Raw genomic sequence first — 21,347 nt, 5'->3', positions numbered from 1 at the left:
AGACAAATTGTCTCAAAATCTGCATGCCCTTGATCCAAAGCACCTGCTTTCCTCTCCAACGCTGATGACAGTATTTCTGCCCTAAGCAATACATGTTTCAGCAATAAAGCTGAAAAAAATATATATGTTTGAAAAACAAAAATGAAAAACAAATACAAAAAGCTATCTGCAGAATGTAGATAAACTCTTCTCCAGACTCTGGTATGACTGTGCCCAGTTCAACATAACAAAGCCCCCTCAGCATGGCTGCAGCATATTTGCAGACTCCCCTGTTCTTTGCTCATGTCCTCTGATATGCTGTACCAAGTCTTGTTGGCAGTGGAGATAAACATTTGAACATTCCTCGAATAGCACTTAACACACCTCAGAAGAAAACATTTCTTCTTTTTCTTCTTTACAGTGATCATTAGGCAGGTCACTGTGACATAGACTGTGTAATTAGTCCAACCACATAACCTGCAGTGCAATGAAACCCCAAACACCTGTTCACTTACCTCTGGGCGTTTCAACTCTTCGGTAGCATAATTGAGATTATTCCAGCCATCATAGGACCACAGTCCCTGGTAGAAAGCAATGCCAATTGGATTTATTCCTACATTTGTGTTCTCAAAGGAGTCTTCAAAGTTTTCAGTGTGCCCTCTGATAAGCATCACCACACCTCCAATTACGATGACTGCCAGGGCCAGAACTTTGGCCACCGTAAAAAAACACTTGGACTGACATGGAAAGGCGAACATTCAGGCAGTTCACAACGGCCAGCACTAGAATTGATGCTGCAGCCATGCACTTCACCAGCAGGATCGGAGGGGGGCAGTCTGGGTAGAAAGGAGCCACGACATACTGAGCAAAACCCAGCGCCAGGCCAGCAACACCAGCAGGTCTCACAAATGTCACAGAGCTGAAGATTAACATGAAGGCGAGGACCGGACCTGAAGTCCTGAGGATGTAGATGTACTCCCCCCTGATTCTCTTACAACAGTGCCCAGTTCAGCATAGCAGAGCCCCCCCCCAGCATGGCTATCAACCCACAGCAAGCCCATACAACAAAGCTGGCCCCGGGGCTGCCGATAGCAGACAGCACATGAGGGGGGACATGAATATCCCAGATCCAGTGGTTCCAGCAATGGATGACACAGCTCCTATAATAGCTATCTCACATAGCTCCTGTAAGCCTCATTCTCCTCCTTAGATAAAGTTTGTCACTCTCCATCACTACCACTGTTTCCTCAAAGGCTTCTTTAGTGGACACTAGACAAGCCCATTGCATTGGCTTTAGATGAACAGTTTAGGCTAATGTCAGGCGCCTGACATGATCTTGTCAAACTGACACAAGGTGTAGCATACCCGTTTTCATGACTTTCTGCAGTATTCTCTTTATCAGCAGTCACACTTTAGTGGTTATTAATAGTTATTAAAATCACATATTCATTATGTGATATTTGAGAGTTGTGGGAATAATGTATCAGCAAAATTATAAGCTGCCTGTTGTTCAAGAATACAAATCATAAAGTTTTGATGGGCTGCTGAAGAACAGATTATGGACCTGCAGATATGATTTTAAAAAAGGATTTCATGATCTGCCCACTGCAGTCAAATCTTTTTAATTATCTTTAAAGGGGCTCTGTGGAACTTCTGTGTGGTGCTGGAAGCCGGATGTTAGTTTATGTATGTGGACTCCATTTTTAACTAACGTTAGCTACTGTTGCTCTCTGTTAACAGAGCAGAGAGAGGCACAGAGACGAGGCACTTGAGAACGTGCATTAAGTCAAATCAAATCAAATCAAATCAAATTTTATTTGTATAGCCCAAATTCACAAATCACAGTTTGCCTCAGAGGGCTTTACAATCTGTACAGAGACGACACCCTCTGTCCTTCGACCCTCGATTCGAGTGAGGAAAAACTTGCCCCAAAAAAAGGCCCTTTTAACAGGGAAAAAAATGCGGAAGAAACCTCAGGGAGAGCCACAGAGGAGGGATCCCTCTCCCAGGACGGACAGACGTGCAACAGATGTCGCATGTACAGAGCAGATCAACGAGATCACAATGTATTCAATTATAAGCGATGGTTGACAGGAGTGAAAGTACATAAAGATGTATTACAGCAATAATAATGAAATGCACATGGAAATGTGATTACTAGTGATAACAGTAGTAGTGATTAATGGTAAGGATAGTATGTAGTAATGCATTACAATAATAGTAGCGGAACGTATGTAACAGATGTGACTAATATTAGCGACAGTAGTGGTGGGTGTCAGGCAGGGTCATGGCAGTAGGCGCATCCACGATCCGGCAGGGTCATAGCAGTAGGCGCATCCACGATCAGGCAGGGCCATAGCAGTAGGCGCATCCACGATCAGGCAGGGCCATAGCAGTGGGCGCATCCACGATCAGGCAGGGCCATAGCAGTTGTCGCATCCACGATCCACGACCCGGGCGCGGCCAGGATCCATGGGAGCCTGTAGGACTAGAAAGCACAAGGACTCCGGGGAAGAAGTAAGTCAGTGACATGCAGAGATGGGGCATGTATACAGGCATAATGTATACAGATGGAGAGGAGAGGAGAGGGGAGGAGAGAGAAGCTCAGTGTGTCATTGTCCCCCGGACTAGGCCTATAGCAGCATAACTAAGAGCTGGTCCCAGCTCTAACTATAAGCTCTATCGAAAAGGAAGGTCTTAAGTCTACTCTTAAAGGTAGAGAGGGTGTCCGCCTCCCGGACCAAAACAGGAAGATGGTTCCACGGAAGAGGAGCTTGATAGCTGAAGGCTCTGGCTCCCATTCTACTTTTGGAGACTTTAGGAACTACAAGTAATCCTGCGTTCTGGGAGCGTAATGCTCTAGTTGGGTGATAGGGTAGTATGAGCTCCTGGAGATATGATGGTGCCTGACCATTAACAGCTTTGTAAGTTAGGAGAAGGATTTTAAACTCTATTCTTGATTTTACAGGGAGCCAGTGCAGAGAGGCCAATACAGGAGTAATATGATCTCTTTTCTTAGTTCCTGTCAGTACACGTGCTGCAGCATTCTGGACCAGCTGGAGACTCTTTAGAGACTTGTTAGGGCAGCCTGATAATAGAGAATTACAATAGTCCAGCCTGGAAGTAACAAATGCATGGACTAGCTTTTCTGCGTCTTTTTGAGACAGGATGGGCCTGATTTTTGCAATGTTACGTAGATGAAAAAATGCAGACCTTGAAATTTGTTTTATGTGGGAGTTGAAGGACATATCTTGATCAAAGATAACTCCCAGATTCCTGACGGTGGTGCTGGAGGCCAAGTTAATGCCATCCAAACTCGCTATATCATTAGATAATGCATCTCTAAGGTGTTTAGGACCAAGTACTATAACTTCGGTTTTATCTGAGTTTAACAGCAGAAAATTGCAGGTCATCCAGGTCTTAATGTCCTTGAGACATGCATGGAGTTTAGTAAGCTGATTAGTTTCATTTGGCTTTATTGATAGGTATAACTGTGTATCATCTGCATAACAATGAAAGTTTATGGAGTGTTTCCGAATTATATTTCCTAGAGGGAGCATATATAAGGTGAATAGTATGGGTCCAAGCACGGAGCCTTGAGGAACACCATGACTAACCTTGGTATACAGGGATGACTCATCATTAACATGTACAAACTGAAATCGATCCAATAAATAGGACTTAAACCAGTATAATGCGGGTCCTTTAATGCCAATTAAGTGTTCCAGTCTCTGTAGTAGAATGTGATGATCAATGGTATCAAATGCAGCACTAAGATCTAGTAAGACCAGGACAGAGACAAGTCCTTTGTCAGAAGCGATTAGGAGGTCATTTGTAACTTTCACCAGTGCCGTCTCTGTGCTATGATGTGCTCTAAAACCTGATTGAAAATCCTCATATAAACTATTTTTTTGAAGAAAGTCACATAGCTGGTTGGCGACTGCTTTCTCAAGGATCTTGGAGAGGAAAGGGAGGTTGGATATAGGTCTATAGTTGGCTAAAGCTTCTGGATCAAGATTAGGCTTTTTAAGAAGCGGTCTAATTACAGCTAGTTTAAAGGATTGTGGTACGTATCTTGTTAATAGAGACAGGTTGATCATTTCTAGTAGAGATGTGCTAATTAAAGGTAAAGTTTCTTTCAGCAACCTAGTTGGGATGGGGTCTAGGAGACAAGTTGTTGGTCTAGATGAAGAAACCATCGAAGTTAGTTGGTGGAGGTCGATGGGAGAGAAGCAGTCTAAATATAAGTCAGAATTTACAACTGTTTCTGAGGTTCCTGTGTTTAAAGATACAATAGTGCCAGTTGAGTCCTATCCTTTGAAATTTACAGTCCAGCAGCAATTGTCCACAGGCTTGTATAGGCAACCAAAACAAACGGGGAAATCAGATTTTTCACATCACCTTACAATCTGCCCACATATAGCCAATGAAAAAGTGATTTATACATGTCAATTACTTCAATTTACACAAATTCAAACATTTTCAACAGCACCAGCTCGACCATTTAAAACTCTGTAGCACCCTTTAAATATAAAAACTCTAAACCACCTTCTCTGCCCTGGATTAATGAGGGTGTGGGGCTTTTAAAAAGGCAATGCAGATCTATATAGTATCTGGAAATAATGAAAAATGCCCTTCACAGTTTCCCAAAACCCAAGTTGACATATTCACATCGCTTGTTTTATCCAACCAACAGGCCAAAGCCACAAGATATTAACTCTACTATGATAGAAGATCGAGGAAAAACATAAAATATTAACTAGTGAAAAGCAAGAAAATCCAGTCTCCACTGCCATCTTCTGCGTCCTCCACTGCCTGCAGTCCTGGGAATACCTTCCAGAGAACTACGGCGGCCTGGAGAGGACAATAGCCTACAGCCTGGCCCTGGGAGGGGACACTGACACCATAGCCTGCATGGCAGGGGCCATTGCTGGGGCCCACTATGGCATCGAGGCAGTTCCTCAGTTGGGGATAAGGTGCTGTGAGGGGGCGGAGGATGCAGACATAAACGCAGGGCGACTTCACATGCTGTACCACCAGTCATCACAGGGAGGCGGGAGTGGGACAGAGTAGCAGAGCAGTGCAGACGCATCTGAAAGCCAGTCAAATGCTTCTAACGGCACAGAGAAGAAAACTGGAGCTGAGTGATTCTTCAACTGGAGTTTGACAAAAGGACTCTTGTATACGCACACATAGACACACACAGAGACACACACAAATTAAGAATTACCCACGTAAACTTAAAAATATCTTTTTAGTTTTGGACCGTGCTGTAACCTGTGGTTGAAGGTGAGCTGTGAGTAGGGAAGTTGAACAAACCAAAACACCAGAGATGAGATTGAACGTATGATAACTGTCATACAAATATTCATTCTGTGTGCTTACCCACTATATTTACACACATAAACACCTCTCTCCCTTCCCTGCTCTTTCCCGTTTTGTGTTGAACAATCTTTTGTCATGTGAAAGTTGCACTATGATTTGGCCATGTCTCCTTTTATCCTTTTGGCAGATAACAATTATTTAATAAACTTTTTTTAAATTCACATAATCTGTGTGAGTATTAATTTTTAACTTAAGGCTCAACAAGCAGATTTTCTCCTTTCATACTGTACAGTTCAGAAAATCAGTTGTTTCTGCATCATTTTATTGAAGTCATAAGTCACATACAGTTCTTTTAAAATTAGAACACATAGTATTTAAACTATTACAGTACACAAGTTATTGACAAAGGATGCTGCAGTTTGATTCTTTGGTTCTTTTTGTTTCACACATCTTGAAGCTGCAATGTTTGAAAAAAAGCACAATCGGCAAACCTACTAAATCAGAGGTTTTTCTCTGCTGGGGCAACCTCTAGGAACAGCTGCAGGAACACTGTTAACTTGGTCAACAGTTCTGGGCAGAGCTTGTAATGGACGAAGGGTATGTATATTATAGCTCCACTGACGATAAATAAAGTCACATAGAGGTATTCAATCTGAGGATCGTCTATGATGGGTGCCAGCACCAGGAATATTGCTGCAAGGACGACCAGTATGGGGAGTATAATGGGGACCTGTGGAGAGAGGAAGAGACAGGGACATCTGATTCCAGTCTAACTTAAAAAAGTGACAAATATGTTTTTATAATGATGATGAATGTGTGTGACACTGACCCTGTATGGTCTGGGAAGCTCTGGCTTCTTTATCTTGAGGTAGATAAGTCCAGACAGGGTGATGGCATAGAAAAACCAGGCAGTGAAACTGCAACAGTGATGAAGAGGAGTGTCAGACAAATACAAACAAGTTATTTATTCTTAATACAAGTAATAAAGAAGAAGTGTCATGCTAAATATATGACAAGGAGATTGGGCTTTCACCTGAAGTAGTTGACAATACTCTGGAAGTCTCCGGGGATAAGCACCAGCAGAGAGATAATGGTGGAGAAGATAAGGGCTGGAGATGGAGTCAGTCTGTGGACATGAGCCATTGCCAGAATATCTGGCTACAAAACAAACACAAGGTTGGGTGAAACTATGTGACAACCATCTAATACTGAATAATATAACACATGTCCATGAGGAAGAGAGACTCTTACCATGTGTCCTTCCCTGGCAGCAACAAAGCACACACGACCGCCGCTGAAGTACGTCCCGTTCAGTGAACCAAAAGCAGATAATGCTGCAGCCACAGACATGATCCAGCCCCAGCTCCCTAACACCTTATTCCTGTGGGAAAACTTCTTTGTCTGACTTTCAATTGTGTTCATGCCAAATATAACAGTCAGACAGGAATTATAATTATAGGGGGTGACTTCAATCATACCTTTGACAAACGTGACCAACATAGTCTAAAAAAAGGAAGACACAAAGACCCTCCAAAAAAGTTGACAAATTTCATTTCAACAAATAACTTTGAAGATACATGGAGATTACTATTTCCTACGACGAAAGACTATACTTTTTACTCACAGAGCAAGAAGAGCTATTCTAGAATTGACTATGTTTTTATTTCCAGATCTGCACTGTACAATGTACTGGGCTCTAAAATTCATGAAATTGTGATATCAGATCATTCTCCAGTATCTTGTCAAATTGTGCCATTCGAAAATAAAAAAAGCGATCGAATATGGAGAATGAATAGAGCTCACTTAGAAGATGTAGAGTTTATAAGATATGTTGATGACAAAATAGATAACTTTATTAGTACAAATGTGGAGGTTGAACAAGAGGATACACCAACTCCAGAAATGATATGGGATGCTTTTAAGGCCTATATAAGAGGAATGATAATTTCATTCTCAGCAAAGAAAAAGAATGAATTAGATTTACAAATTAAAGAAAAAGAAAAAAAGAAATAGCAGCTTTAGAAAGGTCTCATAAAAAATCTTTACAAGAGCTGGAAGGTAAACTGTCCAAACTCAAACAAGATCATGAATCTTTACTTTTACAGAGGGTAAATAACTACAGATTCAATTCCAAGAAAGCGTTTTATTTAATAGCAAATAAACCGGGTAAGCAGTTAGCAGCTCTTGTAAAACGAATACATGTGAAACCAAGTATAATTTTGAAAGACAAGGATTCAAATGCATTAATCAGGAATAATAAACTAATTAATGACACATTTAAATCATTCTATGGAAATATATATAAATCAGAAAAAAATAAGCTACTAGACCCAAATTCATTCCTGGATACAGTAAAACTGAAACAACTTTCCCGCGAAAAAAACGTTCAATTAAAATCAGAAATATCTGAGGGAGAAATAGTACAAACAATAAAAACATTTGCCCTCAAAAAGGCCCCTGGTATGGATGGATTCCCTGTTGAATTTTGTTCAACATTTTGGAGCAAACTAGCTCCTTTATTCATTCAAATGACTACATATATGTCAAATAACCTAGTCCTTCCTAGATCTATGTATCAAACCATAATATCTGTTATACTAAAACCAGGCAAGTCTGGAGAATCTCCCTCAGACTTTAGACCCATAACTTTGATTAATTGTGATAATAAAATATTGACTAAACTTATAAGTAATAGATCAGCAAAGGCTTTACCAGATCTGATACATAGGAATCAAACTGGGTTTATTAAAAACAGACACCTACAAACAAAAGAAGAAATTACATTAGAGAGGCACTAGACAGGGTTGCCCACTGGGTTTATATAAATATACATATACACAAATATACATATACACACACACACATATATATATATATATATATATATATATATATATATATATATATATATATATATATATGTATATATATGTATATATATATATATATACACACATATATATATACATATACATACACACACACACACACACACACACACACACACACACAATGAAGGTATATCAATGTCAAAACAACCAGAGAGATGCGCAGCAACGGGTGTGTGCATGCATGAGAATTTTGTTATGCGTGCGTGCGTGCGTGCGTGCGTTGTTACGTGCAGACTGTATTTCACGCGTAACAAGAAGCTGCGTGCGTACGAAGCAGCGTGCGCACGTCTGTCTGTCACTGTTTGACAAATGTTGTCACGCGTTCACACACGCGTGCGGTCGCAGTTTCTGATGTGCGACCGGAAGTTGATCTGCACCGTGCGCAACACAACGCGTACTTAGACGCCTCGCGTGGTTGTTCTGTGTTCCATGTTCATCCAGTAGATGGCGCAATCGATCCAATACAAGATACAGACATACAGACTTTTACATGACATGATTCATTTGTTCCATGAAGACAGAGAAAGAGTTCTGTTGCTGTTTCTTTTACTTTGTTTCTCACATAAGACACAAAATCAATGACAAACATTTGTAAGTTAACCACGCCCCCCGCAGGTGATCACTTCATTGAGAACTGCTGGGACCGCTGGAGAGGTGCGTTAGGTTTGTGCACCTGAACAGCTGCAACACACTCCCAGGACTTTTGTTGGGAGGGGCGGGGGAAGCACGCACTTTTATCAATGATCCACCGTCCTGGTCCCACCGAGGACTCGAGCAGCAGCGTTTTTTATACATACATATATATATATATATATATATATATATATACATACATATATATATAACAAAAAAAACACTTCTCCTCCTTCTCATTCTTCTTTTGAGATGCTGGCAGCAGTGTCTGGCTCACTGCTGCCTCCCCTGGTTGACGACACTTCAATAAAATGAAAAGGCCGACTACGCGAGGCGTTCACGTACGCGGTGTGTTGCGCACGGTGCAGATCAACTTCCGGTCGCACATCAGAAACTGCGACCGCACGCGTGTGTGAACGCGTGACAACATTTGTCAAACAGTGACAGACAGACGTGCGCACGCTGCTTCGTACGCACGCAGCATCTTGTTACGCGTGACATAGTTTGCGCACGTCATTTCCGCCTACATGTGAGCGTGTGACAAAAATGTTCAATTATCTTCATGCGAGCGTTAATGCGTGCGTTCGCATAAAAACGCATGAATGTTACACGTAGTCACTACGCGTAGTGTGATTACCGGCGTGCAGCAGTCATACGCGTGAACGTGCGTGTGAACGGGGGACCATTATAAGTCAATGGGGAAACTACATTACACGTCAGGCGCTGCTTGCTGCGCAGGCGTCAAAGCACGCGCGTGTGACACGTTCAGTTGATAGGTGCGCACGCATTATGACACGATTCTACCGCCCCACACACACACACACACACACACACCAAAAGTTTGGACACACCTTCTCATTCAAAGAGTTTTCTTTATTTTCATGACTATGAAAATTGTAGATTCACACTGAAGGCATCAAAACTATGAATTAACACATGTGGAATTATATACTTAACAAAAAAGTGTGAAACAACTGAAAATATGTCTTATATTCTAGGTTCTTCAAAGTAGCCACCTTTTGCTTTGATTACTGCTTCGCACACTCTTGGCATTCTCTTGATGAGCTTCAAGAGGTAGTCACCTGAAATGGTCTTCCAACAGTCTTGAGGGAGTTCCCAGAGATGCTTAGCACTTGTTGGCCCTTTTGCCTTCACTCTGCGGTCCAGCTCACCCCAAACCATCTCGATTGGGTTCAGGTCCGGTGACTGTGGAGGCCAGGTCATCTGGCGCAGCACCCCATCACTCTCCTTCTTGGTCAAATAGCCCTTACACAGCCTGGAGGTGTGTTTGGGGTCATTGTCCTGTTGAAAAATAAATGATGGTCCAACTAAACGCAAACCGGATGGAATAGCATGCCGCTGCAAGATGCTGTGGTAGCCATGCTGGTTCAGTATGCCTTCAATTTTGAATAAATCCCCAACAGTGTCACCAGCAAAGCACCCCCACACCATCACACCTCCTCCTCCATGCTTCACGGTGGGAACCAGGCATGTAGAGTCCATCCGTTCACCTTTTCTGCGTCGGACTGACTGACCTTCATTTCTTAAAGTAATGATGGCCACTCGTTTTTCTTTACTTAGCTGCTTTTTTCTTGCCGTAATACAAATTCTAACAGTCTATTCAGTAGGACTATCAGCTGTGTATCCACCTGACTTCTGCACAACACAACTGATGGTCCCAACCCCATTTATAAGGCAAGAAATCCCACTTATTAAACCTGACAGGGCACACCTGTGAAGTGAAAACCATTTCAGGTGACTACCTCTTGAAGCTCATCAAGAGAATGCAGAGTGTGTGCAAAGCAGTAATCAGAGCAAAAGGTGGCTACTTTGAAGAAACTAGAATATAAGGCGTATTTTCAGTTGTTTTACACTTTTTTGTTAAGTACATATTTCCACATGTGTTAATTCATAGTTTTGATGCCTTCAGTGTGAATCTACAATGTCAATAGTCATGAAAAGAAAGGAAACTCATTGAATGAGAAGGTGTGTCCAAACTTTTGGTCTGTACTGTATATAAATAAATAAATACAAAACAAAACACAGGACACAACAAAAAAAAAAGAAAAAAAAAGAGACATCCCCCTTCCCACCCCATCCCAGGCAGCAAGGGCTCATTAATACAAGGACAGGCTTAGAACATCAGACTATGCTTGGACAGTGTAACAATAACATTAATTAGAGTGAAGTAAGTAATAATTAAGAAAAAGTAGAATAAATAAAATATAAAGTTATTGTAAAGAAAAAGAACAGAGAAAAACACACAGACATACAAGGCTCTAAAGATCAGTTTGGGGACACAAAAAGTTCTTAATTTTTTCTATTGAAGTAGTCCAGGAGATGATTGTGGCTTGCTTTGCGTTGTGCATTCTGGCTACTGACAGCTCCATGTACAGGATATCTAGCAAAGAGAGTAGCCACTGAGTCCAAGAAAGAGAATGAGGAGGTTGCCAGCGAAGTGCTAGCATCTTTTTGGCAGCTGTCAGGCTAGCAAATAAAGCAGAGTAATGGTAACTAGGTAAATTTAAAGCAGAGGTGTCATTCAATAAGAACAATTTGGGACAGTACGGGATTAATACATCAAAAAGTTTAGTCAGTGTTGAAGATACCATTTCCCAAAAAGTTGTGACTTGTGGACAATGCCAGTACATATGCATGAAAGATCCAACATCACGATTTGTGCAGAGATCACAGTTTGGGGAGGACACAAGTTTCATTAGATGGAGTCTTCTAGGTGTAAGATACATCCTATGTAAAAATTTAAAATGTATCAATTTATGATTGGGATTTTTGGAAACATGATCTAGATTATTCCAAACAGTTGCCCAACATATATCTTTCTCAGAAATATCAAGATCTTTGCTCCAAATATACTTTATATTTAAAGATTTACAAACAGAGTTTAAAAGAGCATACATTTTGGATGTTAGACCTTTAATTTTGCCTCTGACATTAAGTAAAGAGTAAAGTGGATGAGTTGCCAAATTTTCGCCCCATGGAACGCCATAAGTGCGCATAGCTAGTCTGAGTCTAAGATGGAAGAAAAAGGAACTCTTAGCGACATTGTATAGGGAACATATATCATCAAAAGATCTCATCCCATTTTCTTCCCAAACATCCATTAATATATTGATTCCCTTAGTAGACCATTGAGGGAGCTTAAAAGGGGCTCCTCCCGTGGTGAGGTCAAAATTGTTGAAAAGAGGGCTATGAGTGTGCCATTTTAAAGAAATCTGACATTGTTTCTCTATTGCTCGCCATGTTGACAATAAAAAAGACATAATAGGCCCAAGCTGGCGTTGAGCACTCTTAGAAGGAAGAGCAGAGAAAACAAGGTCCTGTAGCCTATGTGGGTAAGCCAAATTTTCTTCAATCGGTCTCCAAGAGACAACCATAGATGGATCGAACCAAACAGATATTGGGCGAATTATATAAGACCAGGAGTACAATTTAAAATTTGGAACATTTAAGCCCCCATCGTTTTTGCTCCTTTGTAGTGTAGATAACTTGAGACGTGGTCTTTTACCACCCCATATAAAGTTTGAAGTGATCTTATTCAGATTGTCCCAGTAGTTTTTGGGAGGTGCAAGAGGAATCATATTTGAATAAAAATTTATTCTTGGGAGAACATCCATTTTAATTATGGATATTCTTGCTGACATTGAAATAGGTAATTGTGTCCATCTTTCCATATCTTCCCCAACACGTTTAAATATGTGTTGAAAGTTTTTGGTAGAAATAGCTGGTAAGGTGGGATAAATATCAACACCTAGGTATTTGAAAGAGTTAACCACCGGGATAAGAGATGGGAGTGTAGATAAATTAACAGATGGATTTAAAGACATTAGATGAGACTTAGTCCAATTAATCTTATAACCAGAGAGGGTACTAAACTGAGCAAAAGTTTCCAAAACGCTGGGAATAGAAATTGAAGCATTATTAACATATAACAAAATGTCATCAGCAAACAAAGATATGTGGTGGTGCGTATTACAAAAGGTGATAGGTTCAATAAATGGGTGTTGTCTAATAGTCTGAGCCAAAGGTTCCAGAGAAAGAGCAAAAAGGAGTGGGGAAAGAGGGCAGCCTTGGCGTGAACCTCTACAAATAGGAAAAGAAGTGGACAGTATATTGTTAGCTGTAACTACAGCTGTAGGGTTAGAATATAGAACCTTAACCATTTCAATGAAACCCTGCCCAAAGCCAAATTTACTAAGGACCTCCCACAAGTAGGCTACTGCCACTCGAGCCGATCAAAAGCTTTCTCGGCATCGAGAGACAGCACTGCGCAGGGGTCCTCGATATCTTGGGAGAAATGTATCACATGTAGTAGCCTACGTATATTATCACCTGCTAGGCGGGATTTCACAAAACCGGTCTGGTCTTGATGTACTAACTTTTTTAAGTGAGATTCTATTCGTGACACTAATACTTTGGCATACACCTTCACTTCGGTACACAGGATGCTCAAGGGCCTGTAGTTATTACAAAATAAAAGATCTTTCTTCGGTTTAGGAAGAACAGTCAGTAGAGCCAAATTTACATCTTTAAGGAAAGAACCATTTTTAACTGACGCTAATATCATATTTAACATATATTGTCCAAGTTCTTCCCAAAACATAGCATAAAATTCTGGAGGGATGCCATCCCATCCAGGGGATTTTCCTCTTTTCATATTGAGAACAGCATTTTTAAGTTCATCTAGTGTAATAGGGGACTCCAACTTGATTGCTTCCTCTTGAGTTATGGAAGGGAGATTGAGATTTTCCATAAATTCACTGCATTTCGACATATTTAATGATAACTCTGAGCTATATAGATTTGAATAAAAGTTGCGAAATTCTGCATTTATTTCTTGTGGGTCCGTTAATATCCCCTCCGAGGAGCTGATAGCTGTTATATTTGAAAGTTTTTCATTTTGTTTGATCCTTAAGGAAAGTAGATGACTGGGCCTAGGTCCATTTAAGTAATAGTTTCTTCTAGCTCTTAACATTAAAAATTCTGCCCTTTGCCTCAGCAGTGAGTTTAGCTCAGAGCGTGTGGCATCCAGGCTCACTTTAATATCATCAGAAGGAGAATTTTGATGTGTGTTTTCTAAATCAAATAATTTGGTCTCTAACTGATTAATTTTCTCTAATCTAGTTTTGTTTTGATAGGCTGAAAATGATATTGTAGTGTTACGTATAAATCCCTTTAAAGCACCCCAAAAAAAACGCGGGTCATTAACAGAGTTTTCATTTATGCTTGTAAATTTTTGTAACTCATCCTTAAAAAACTGACAAAAGTCAACATTACAAAGCAGAGATGAGTGAAAACGCCACCGTATGGTTTTTTTTGGAGTGTTTTTAAGAGTTATCTTAGAAAGTACAATATTATGATCTGAGAGAGAAGTAGGTAGAATCACTGCGCTATGGATTTTATCTATCAGCGAGGCAGAAATAAAAATATAATCAATACGAGAGTATGATTTATGCCTATTAGAGTAAAAACTATATGGAGATAATGTTGGATTGATTACACGAAAAGTGTCAATGAGGTTGAAGTCAGCCAAAAGTTTAGTAAGACTGTCTGAGGAAGCGTTGTTTGAGTGCTGAGTTAGGTGGTTTGAACGATCTATTGTAAGGTAGGTGGCATTCATATCCGCACCGAGAATTAAAGCAAAATCGTGCATGTTGGATAACAATCTATTAAGCAGGTAAAAAAGTCTGCACTATAAACATTTGGAGCATTAATGGATAAGAATGCTACCTTTATGCCTGATAGAATTGTTTAAACATATGTTATACGACCGTCATCAGTCCCATAGTTTTCCAAGACAGTAAGTGACAGGTTGTGTTTTAGCACCACTAGAGAGCCCCTAGATTTAGATGAAAAGAAACTAGAGGCTGCTACATAGTATGTTTTATTACTAAAACGGTTAACATCATTTTTTCCTAGATGTGATTCCTGAATAAACGCCACATCTACTTGCTGCCGATGTAAGAGGTCTAAGCAAGCAGTGCGCTTCACAGGATTGTTTAGCCCATTGGTATTAAAGCTGGCAAATTGTAATGTTGTCATTTTAAAAATATCATTTCTAAATGCAGGAAGATGTAAAGGGACCGTAAGTTGTTCAAGGCTTTCAAAAACAGAACAGACACCTGTCTGTGTATACGCCCATCAACAAATAAACAATTCCCACCCTTGCTGCCACCCCCTCCCAAAAAACATAAAACAAAACAAAATAAAACAAAAAGACAACAACAAAACATAGCCACTCGACTATAGAGTGGCACAAAACAACAAACTAAAATCCTAACTACTTGGACACTTGACACTGAGAAAGTTGGCAAGGCCCAGCGGTTGATGCCCAACCCCATCATAACAATTTTTCTGTAAATAAGAATAAAACAAAAATATTTCTCTTTGCATATTCACTAGGGTTTTTACCCCTCTTTATTATTTGTTTATTTATTTCTTTTTAACAATTGTTTCTCCCTCTCCACCCACCCCTTCTATCATTTCAATAATAGTGATTATTTCAAGGCGGGGAGGGGGAAAAGAAAAAAAAAAAGAAAGAAAGAAAGAAATAAAGGAGGAGAAAAAAAGAGTTCACTCATCTCTCTAACATTTGCCAATATGAAGTCCGTTTTTTTTTAATCCTCCATCTCTTAGGTTACGTCTCTGTCCCTCTTTTAACTCAAAATTCTCATGGCAAAATAATACAAAAAAAAAAAAAAAAAAACAGAAAACAAAAAAATAAGCAAAAAAAACAACAAAAAACAACTCACATCTTGTAATCAATGTGTAGTCTATTAAAAGAGGGAAAAACGAGGGAGAAAACCCAGTTCACCTACTCATATTAATTCAATCAAATATTATCATGTTGAAGAGGATTCAACTTGGTAAACAAAAGAAAATCAAACAAAACAGAAACAACAGCAGCAACAAAAAGTCTGAGTGCACTTGCCTACCAGTAGGTTACCCGGCGATGCGCCGATTATACGCGCACTCAGTCCGCCGGGGTACTACCTCTGGATATCGCCGCATCAGTCCCCGCTGTGTCCTCTTTCTCCAAGCCTAAAAAAATCTCGGCTTCCTTGCGGGTATTGAAAATATAGTTGGCGGATCCTTTGATCAGCTTCAGCCTCGCGGGAAACAAAAGGAAAGCTTGGTAGCTCTTCTTTCTTGCTTCATCCATAGCTGTAGAAAAGTCTCGTCGCCGCGAGGTGGTGAAGTTGCTGTGGTCAGCGCTGCCGCTCTCATGCCTCGGTGGTCCTTCCTCCCCGCGTGCAGCCTCTCGGGCCGCCTGAAGAATGCGATCTCTGTCGGTGAATCTGAGCAGATAGCAGATGATCGTCCTCGGTCCAGCGTTGTCTGATCTCTCCGGTCCCAATCGGTGTGCTCTCATGATCTCTGGTTTTGGACTTTTCAGCTTGGGCAGCCATTTAGGGAGAGTTTTTGAAACATAGGCCTACTGGCAAACATTTTCGCCCTCTGCTCCCTCCGGGACACCCCGTATCCGTATGTTGTTCCGTCGGCTTCTGTCTTCAAGATCCGCTATTTTTTGTTCCAAATCACATATTCTCCGTCGGCTATTGTTTGTTACTTTTTCCGTGGAGTCTGTGCGTTTGGTTATAGCTGAAGTTACCTCCTGCAATTTCGTCACCTCGTGGGTAACAACATCAACATCCAGTCGGATCTTGGTGAGAGTGTCGCTTAGTTCTTTGAATTTCTCGTCCAAATAGTCTGTTTCTGGCCAGAGCTAGTTCAACAGCTTCGGTGATGGCAATAGCCTCTTGAGTCATGATGCAGGCCAGGTGTGTTGAGTTGGTGGCCGGTCGATGTGTAATCAAGTTGACGCTCGTTTGTTAAGGGGGGAAACAAAAAAGTTCTTGTTGCTGTATACTCCGGGGTATTTAAAAATTAAATGTCAGTGCATCGCATGAAGAGAAAAAGCCAAAAACTGTAGTTATTTAAACATTTTGGGGAAGCAGGGCAGGAACCTCTAGATAGACGCAGCCATCTTTCTTTCAGGTCACGTGACACACAAAAAAAGCTCTGTTAACTTTGTTGTAAGAACTTTAGCAACAACATGGAGAAAAATGAAAGGTATTTTGAATGAGTCAATTTCAGCCCCCAAAAATACTTCTTTATGGAACAATCCTTGGATAGTTCTTCAAAACTCACCATTAAGCTGGTCTACATGGAGAGATAGCGGTATAGAAACTATGAATGATTTAATGCATGGAAACAAACTCAGTTCATGGGCTGATCTGCAAAAGAAATTCGGTTTGTCTAATGGAGAATTTTTTAGGTACATGCAACTCAGAGGCTTATTTCAAACTTTGGATCTACACTCATTTGGACAGCAGAGTAACCTAGAAGATGTTGTATTTGATTCAGAAACAGGCGATCATTTAATAGGTAAAGTCTACAGACTATTGCAGAAATCGTATTCAGTTTGTTACAGTCAAGAATAAATTTGTGGAATCAAGATTTAAAATGGGAGGATACTGACGTACTGTAAGATGGAGGGATTGTTGGAATTTAACAAGAGATATTACTGTCAACGAAAATTTACGTTTAATTCAATAAAACATTATGTATAGAACCTACTGCACAAGGAATAAAGTACATAAATATAATCCACATATATCAGGAACCTGTTTTAAATGTGGAACTTCAGATTCATTAATCCACGCATATGGGGATTGCAGCAAAATTCAGCTGGGTTAATATAGACAATTGGCTATCGGACATATTTAAGGCTAGATTTAACTTTAATCCATCAGTTTGTATACTCCAAGACATGTCACAGGGCACAGTGAGGTACCCACTGAGTTGGATTATTCTTTTTCATCAGTCGTTTTTAAGAAACTGATCCTTAAACATTGGAAATCCCCACACCCTCCCACATTACTACACTGGAAAAGAGAAATGTGTTATCATTTCTAAACTATCGCCATAGAAAAGAATAAATTGACCCAATTTGAAAGCATATGGGTGGAAGTATTACGGGCACTGAATTCTTAGACCTAATATTTTGGAGGTGACATGATCTTTATTTATTTACTTCATTTATTTACCTTTTTAATTTTTTATCAGTTAATCAATTTATTGGTCTTGAGATGTGGGTGTTTCATAAAGAGGAATGATATTTGGTGCAAATGTACCCCTACCTGTTTTGAAAGTTTAGATGACGACACTGATATTGAACCCTTGGTTAGATGTGTGGAGCAATTGTAGTGTATTTTTGTTTAGTTATGTTTTGTTTTAGTTTATTTTTGGCTTGGCCTTTATTGTTTTGTTTTGTTCAATTGTCAAGCCTGTGGTTGTTTGTCTTGTCTTGTATGTACTGAAAAAGCTAAATAAAATCGTAGAAAAAAAAAAGAAAGAAAACGTCTCATCGGATTGAAGGTTAATAAACTTCACTGATTTAACTGATAAAAGTCTGTTTACAGGTCGTGTAGTGTACTGCTGCACATGTGAAAGAGGTTGCATTAACCTTTTTGTGGCTTCAGAAGTCAACACTGGTTGGGTCTGAACACTACTACAGAAAATGGTTCCTAAATGTTCAAACTGTTAACAACAAGATCTGTGGAGTATCTTGAGTAACTGGGTCAAGATTTCTGGAAAGAGACACTGCTGTTAAGTTATTCAAATGTATTTTTGGGGCTTTGAGCACTACAAGCTAAGTTCTATCTAGTTCTATTACATTGAGAGAAGGCAGATATATTTACAGTCAATATCTCCAAAACAACGTACACCAAAACAATCTAGATGGATGATTAACACAACAAGAAAGAGCAAAAATATGTGTTTTTGATTTTGGCATGAACTGTCCCTTTAAGGCTAGTGGCTTGAGGCTACATTAGCTGCGACTAGCACAACACAACACACCTGAAACTCAGACTAAACTGTAGATGACTGAGTAACAATGTGGGTAATGTGGGTGCCACGTTTTCAAGTTCAGGTGTAGAATAGAAAAGACAATATCTCAGGTACTGCTGCATCAGTTTTGATACTTTTCCAGTGTCATCGGGGTGGGTAGATCTACTCTTTTAAAAAAAAAGTGAACAACATGAAGCGTTGTCTTACCCCCAGGTTACTGCTACTGCGCTGGAGGACATGAGCTCATTTGGTGTCATCACTGTCAGATAGCTCACATTCACCAGCAGATACAAGCCAGTCACCAGAGAAACGGCTATGATAACTGCCCTAGGAAGATTCACCTGAAAGAAAGAAGGCGACACCATTTTGATGTTGTGGTAAACATATAAACATGAACAGCTGACATGATCTAGGCTTCGACCAACCAAATCTGAGAAACTTTTGGCCCCAATTTACAAAACTGTACAGAAACTTCCAATGAAGCTGGAAAGCAGAAAAATTGACAATGCACCACCTATGCACCCTTCACACAATATTCACACTGAGAAAAATGGGCATAGGTTATCATTTAGTGGCAACAGACAACTTTCCCCCCTTAGTGTTTCCATGATGTTATTGTTGGCACAGCTGTTGCAAAGACAACTGGATCGTTTCCATTTCCCTCAGAGTAGCAAATAACAACAACACAGGAAGAAATGTGAGTTTATTCAATCATTTAGTTTATAATAGAAATGATCACCAGTTAACCTTCCTTTTCCCGGTGACCGCGTGCCTAGTGGCAGAAAAATTTGTAACCAATTGTAAGGGTAAGGGCTAGGGTTATTTAACTTTATAATGACATGCTGAAGCAGAAAACTTGTCTATTGCCAGTTTAAATTACATTACATTATTTCACAAAAATCAATTTCCAACAAGAAATGTTCAAGAATTTAGGGAGTTAAAAAATCCATAACTACCTAACTACTTAAAGCCAGCCTTGATTGAAAATTGCCAATGTGAGCTGCTTTTTCTGCCAAAAAACATTCTTTGATTTGCAGCTTGATGTTGTGTTTTCACATCACTGTCATTACTGCACACATGCACGTGATAACAACGCTGGCAGGCACTCACATTTGTCTCAGTTAGATAAGAGCACAATTGCAGCAATAAAAACACACTTTGAGACAAGGCATCTGCTGACTAGAGTAACTGTTGTACTGTTGAATAAAATACATAACACATAATATAATACAGATATACATTTTCACCTCAGGTCTTTTCAGCTCCTCGTAGACATAATTCAAGTTGTACCATCCAGCGTAAGACCACAGTCCTTGATAAAAAGCCATTCCTAAAGTGTTCAAAGAGTACTGAGTGCCTTTAAATGCATTCTCAACTTTCAAATTCTCCACAATTACACTGCTGCTCTGTACAAGCTCCACTATCCCTCCAATTACAATGAATGTCAGCGTCAGCACTTTGGCCACCAAAAAGACCACTTGGATTCTGACGGCAGCCCGGACATTCATGACATTGACTATGGTAACAACCAGTATAGTCACAGCTGCGGCAAACTTTACTACCAGCTGAGGAGGATGGCAGTCAGGGTAAAAGGGTGCTATCACATACTCTGCAATGCTCAATGCCGCTGCAGTAGCCCCAAATGGCTTCAAAACTATGGTAGTAGTGTATGCTGCAAAGAAAGCAGGACATGAACCATAGATCCTCAGTAGGTAGATGAACTCCCCACCAGATTCAGGAATGACTGTCCCAAGCTCGGTATAGGACAGTGCTGCAAACATAGTTACAACTCCTGAGAGAGCCCAGATCACCAGACTTGCTCCTGGGCTTCCAACGAAGGCCAGTATTAACTGTGGTGACATGAATATACCAGAGCCGATCATGGTTCCTGAAACAAATGCTACACCGCCAATCAACCCAATTTCCGGCTTCATTTTCAGAGCTTGTGGTTCTTTGTCCGCCATGGCTAAATAGATCCAAAGTCATGAGACGAAGGTACTGAAGTTGTTATTCCCCCCCACAGAAGAGATACTGAAGAAGTGGGCATACACTTGATGACTGTACAAATCATTAAACCTGCAACACAGTAATTGGACAAGAGGCTGTAAAACATACACAGTCAAGCATACGCTGATCCCATCCCTCTGTGGGAGTCTCTAAGAAACACACACCTACAAATGTTTGCTTCATGACCTACACTGATTAACTGTAGTCTTAAAAAAAATATTTCATGGCCTTGAATGTTTCCTCTTAAGAGACATGTTAACTCGCAACTATTTATATATCATGGGACTAGATAAAACTAGGGATGGCTCGATACCACTTTTTTATGTCTGATACCGATGCCGATAAGACAAGATTGAGTATCTGCCGATACCGATATTAATCTGATACAGCATTCCCCCTCTCTTAAACAACAACGTTTTAGATAATACATGTGCATGGAAGCACTTTACTTAACCTAGCCATTTGAAAAAACATGCTTAAACTGTAGAAGGAATATTCTACTTCTCTAAAGGAAGAAATACATAGACTACATCATGAATCAGTTCTGCAGTAGTGCTGCTTCTTGTTATTTTGACTTCTTTGCACACAGAACTTTTAGTTTTTGAGTATTTATGATTCAGGCGTTTTAATCCGAGTGTA

General features: G+C 40.1%; 1 protein-coding gene across 1 annotated transcript; it reads right to left on the bottom strand.

Annotated features, from left to right (window-relative positions):
• Positions 1-5,762: 5,762 nt before the first annotated feature.
• LOC311273716 (b(0,+)-type amino acid transporter 1-like) lies at positions 5,763-20,665 on the bottom strand (the record flags this gene model as incomplete). Its single annotated transcript, XM_084380925.1, has 6 exons — positions 5,763-6,034; positions 6,134-6,221; positions 6,338-6,462; positions 6,556-6,685; positions 18,909-19,042; positions 19,949-20,665. 6 exons carry the CDS (start codon positions 20,663-20,665, stop codon positions 5,804-5,806), a joined length of 1,425 nt encoding a protein of 474 aa, XP_084237051.1. The 3' UTR covers positions 5,763-5,803.
• Positions 20,666-21,347: the final 682 nt, after the last annotated feature.

Source organism: Pagrus pagrus (assembly GCF_965226575.1).
Source record: "Pagrus pagrus genome assembly, chromosome: 18".
Taxonomy (NCBI): Eukaryota; Metazoa; Chordata; class Actinopteri; order Spariformes; family Sparidae; genus Pagrus; species Pagrus pagrus.
The sequence above is the reverse complement of the archived record's forward strand: the minus strand, read 5'-3'. Positions and strand labels throughout refer to the sequence as shown.